Source organism: Syngnathus typhle, linkage group LG17, assembly GCF_033458585.1.
Source record: "Syngnathus typhle isolate RoL2023-S1 ecotype Sweden linkage group LG17, RoL_Styp_1.0, whole genome shotgun sequence".
NCBI lineage: Eukaryota > Metazoa > Chordata > Actinopteri > Syngnathiformes > Syngnathidae > Syngnathus > Syngnathus typhle.
In genome coordinates this window covers 3159365-3163010 of record NC_083754.1, presented here as the reverse complement: position 1 = coordinate 3163010, position 3646 = coordinate 3159365, and the positions used below count along the sequence as shown (strand labels likewise).

Genomic DNA, 3646 nt, shown 5'->3' with positions numbered 1-3646 from the left:
TTGGTGATTCCCCGTTTACTGTCGCTTTAAGAGGACACGTAACCACGCCCCTTTCAGGTTTATCATGAATTACAATTGTTTGCGTTTTTATTTATTATCGCAAATTTGCATGAATAAAGGGTGTCATAATTTTTTTTGTGTGCACTGGAAACAAATTTTCAAAAAAAAGGCCCATACACAGTCTCATCTTTATTTACACGAGTGGTTCATTAAGTGTTTAAAAGTACGTACAAGCACATACAACAGTACATTGACATGAACAAGGACAAACTGTAGCGGGGAGCATGGAATAGCTAAGTGTTAGAAGTTGAAAGTGCTCTGGTTTTCACCGACTTGGAATTCATAACCGTCGGCCGTTGCTTCTGGGGCAACACACTGCAACTCATCTTCCTAGTAATTCAAATGGAGGCAAAAAGTGAGAACAGTGAAGGAAGGTTGGGGGGTGGGGGGGGGGGGGAATTATTTTTAAAAAGGCCATTACCTCTTCAGAGAAGTATTTCTCAATCAGTTGGAGAGCCGCCGTGTAGACCATCTCATTCTCATGATGCTGTAGAGCTTCAATCCGGTCTAGCCCACCACATTCTTCAATCATCAGGGCCAACTTCTGTGACTCTCCAATTTTGTCACCAGCCTAGGAGGAAGAAAAAAAAAAAAGAGGGAAGATGAGTCAAAAGTTACTTAAGCAATTCCTTTGCAATTAAAACAATGGTCATTTGAAAATGTATTGCACCAACCAAAAATATGTTGGTGATGGCATCCAAGATGACAAGTACAGTTTTGCTGTCCTTTGAGGACAGAAGATTCATAAGCGGCTCCAGCACATTGCACTGCACCAGGAACACAACTTGCTCCACAGTGCCCCCGCTGGTGAAGTTTGTCACAGCCCACACTGCCTCCTTCTGGGTTTTGTAGTCACCCTGTAGAAAAAAACGCCAGCAAGTGAGTGAAAAGCGCATCCTGGGGTAGACGTTGGGAAAAGGACAGATGATAAGACAAGCGATGGCATACCCTCACAAGCACATTGACCAAATGTGGAACAAGGCCAGCGTTGATGACTTCCTGGATCTGGGTGTCCTTTCCCGCCGTGATGTTGGACACAGTCCAGGCGGCCTCCTTCTGAATGTTGGCCTTGTTGTGGCACAGTAATGGGGCGAACATGTTCAGCGCCCCGGAGTCGAGCACAATCTGAGTCTGCTCGTCTGTGCCAGTCACGATGTTACCGAGTGCACGCAGAGAGGGGGTCTTGAGGGTTCACAAAACGAGACACTTTAACATGCTTTCAAAGTGTCAACCGCCGGGCCACAAAAGAAATACTGACAAAGGGCTCTTTGATATTTCGGGATGAACCTAAAATGTGCAGTTGTATTTTAATAGAACCGGGAAATTTGTTGATTTATGACGCTGTCGTGAATTAGGCGAAGCATTAGAGTACTCACCACCACAGACAGTTCTCCGCTGCCAAGCAGTTCAACCAAGCGAGGCACCAGGCCTGCCTGCAACACCACTTCGATGCGATCGTTCGAACCGTCAGTCAGGTACGAAATCCCCCAACAGGCGTCCGCCAGCACCTCTTTGTCGTCGTGGTGGAGGAGACGTACGAGAGCAGGTAAGAGCTGCTCGATGGCAGTTAGAGGAGGCGAAGGGTTCTTGTTGCGACAGATGTTGGAGACTGTCCAGGTCACATTTCTCAGGTAACCAGGCTGAGAGAAATAATCAAATCAGTTAGAATTATTTTTAAAGTTTGGCTGCCCTCTAGTGGCCGCAAAAGGAATAGCTGGAAAATAAATCTGATTTATTCAAGTGCAAAACTAGATTATAGCCTCAAAATGTCTGGTGTTGCTCTATTGTCAACCAAGGTACTCACACTGAGTGCAGAGAGGTCAGGCACTGCAAGCAGTTGGAGCAGGGCGGCCACAGCTCCATGCTTGATCACCTTGTCCCTCAGACCCGAGCCATCGCCTAAACAGAATATGAAAATAATCATGCTGCAACACTAATTCGATTGATGGCATCTTTTTTGAAAAATGAATGTCAATTACCAGCAATGTTTCCAAGAGCCCAGACGGCTTGCTCGCTGATGTGCTGGTGGGGGGATGTGACCAAGCGAATGAAAGCAGGAATGGCCCCGCCCTGGACCACAGCGGCCGTTTGGTCAGACGTCCCCGAGGCGATGTTGGTTAATGCCCAAGATGCTTCAAATTGGATGGGAGGGCAGTCAGACAGTCCCAAGAAGGCCACAAATTTGGGGATCAGACCAGCACTGATGATCTGGTCAATGGGGGGATGCCTCTCCCGGGACAGCAGTTTCCTGCAATCAGAATACAGAAAAATATATACACACGAATAATTGAGAACACATTCTCTTTTGCAGTGCTGACCTGGGTGCACACTACAACAAGGCAAACAATATAAAAATAATAATAATGTACCTTGCTGCTTGTGTTGCCTGCAGCTGTGACTCGATGTTAGCATTATTTACTCCAGTGAGAATCTCTGTGACCGACCACTGGCTGGAAGTCTTCATTGACAATACAGGACAAACATGCAGGATAAAGGCAATTTAATGTTTTTTTTTACAAATACAATTGTGCTTAGTATGATTGGCAAGAACTTAATTGCATGTCACTTGACACTGAATCTAATACTTTAACTAATTAATTGATATTGGATAACATGATCTTCAGGTATACAGTTGGAAATCCCTGCAACAGACAAATCTACGTGACATACTACCAAAAAAATAAATAAATAAGTGTTTCTAACCTATATGGAGTTTTAGAACAACAATAAAATAGAAAGCAGCAATAAAAACGCAGCTGTGTTTTCGACTTTTCAATCGTACGTGACGATCAGCAGTTATTAAAAACGTAGCAATAACGGCGTTGGGTTGCTTACTTGGCCGTTTTGATTTTTCACTTGAAGAGGCGATGTGGGCTCATCGGGAAATGCAGCCACGTTCCTTCTTTTGAACATCTGATCATCTTTCTTAGCTTTGCGGAGCTCGACGTTCACTTCCACTCTCCTGCGTCGAAGCTCCTGTGTGCGATTTGTACAACAAAACCAAAAAGGTCTCGCCATTGTGTAAACGAACAATCGACTTCACCTTTGAAGGGCTTACTTACATTGACATCCTTGCCTTTATTCTTGAACTTACTCAGACGGTCGACGTTCTCAGACATTTTCCACAATTTTACACAAAGCTGGGCGGCAGTGAGGAAAAAGTTGGGTTTTGAAAGAGCCTGCCGTAAAAGAAAAAAAAAAAAAAGTTAACTTTCACTCGGCGACGCCTCGTGACACTTTAGCATGACGACACAATACGTATTAATCATAGTATTTAACAGACTAAACAAAAACAGCAGTGAAAATGTGGCAAAGCGACAATAAAGCAGACTTTGATATAAATCATGGAGGAAAAATTACGGTAAAATAACACGGTAATTAAAACAAAAATGTCACGAGAACGGAGCACTAGCTTACCTACTTCTTGCGGGATGGTTCAAACTGTGCGGAAAATGACGCACAGACCTTTAAATTGCTGAAACAAATTGTTCTGATTGGACAGTTTGAGTACAAGCATCCAACTGCCTCCCGTCATTGGACTGTTTGAATCGAAACACCTCGCACAACGGAAGTTGCGTCACTACCG

The 3646-nt window shown here is 44.2% G+C and overlaps 1 protein-coding gene across 2 annotated transcripts; it reads right to left on the bottom strand.

The window, feature by feature from the left end:
• Window positions 1-176: 176 nt before the first annotated feature.
• kpna2 (karyopherin alpha 2 (RAG cohort 1, importin alpha 1)) lies at window positions 177-3623 on the bottom strand. 2 transcript variants are annotated; one of them, XM_061304181.1, is made up of 11 exons: window positions 3478-3623; window positions 3123-3239; window positions 2896-3036; window positions 2430-2518; window positions 2040-2308; window positions 1865-1959; window positions 1437-1700; window positions 1009-1242; window positions 735-917; window positions 482-631; window positions 177-390 (listed from the first exon to the last, which is right to left on the bottom strand). In XM_061304181.1, the coding sequence occupies exons 2-11, from the start codon at window positions 3177-3179 to the stop codon at window positions 301-303; spliced, it is 1572 nt and encodes a 523-aa protein (XP_061160165.1). In that variant the 5' UTR covers window positions 3180-3239; window positions 3478-3623; the 3' UTR covers window positions 177-300. The 2 variants fall into 2 exon arrangements, with proteins under 2 accessions (XP_061160165.1, XP_061160166.1); XM_061304182.1 differs by having other exon boundaries at window positions 3482-3525.
• Between the last annotated feature and the right edge of the window lie 23 nt (window positions 3624-3646).

Excerpts from the sequence above, each read along its gene's own strand:
- kpna2 (XM_061304181.1), bottom strand. The coding sequence starts at position 3,179 with ATGTCTGAGAACGTCGACCGTCTGAGTAAGTTCAAGAATAAAGGCAAG. Across the intron at positions 2,519-2,895 it reads TGAAAAATCAAAACGGCCAA|ACTTCCAGCCAGTGGTCGGT; the intron begins GTAAGCAACCCA and ends TTGTCAATGAAG. Across the intron at positions 918-1,008 it reads TGGTCAATGTGCTTGTGAGG|GGTGACTACAAAACCCAGAA; the intron begins GTATGCCATCGC and ends TTTTTTCTACAG.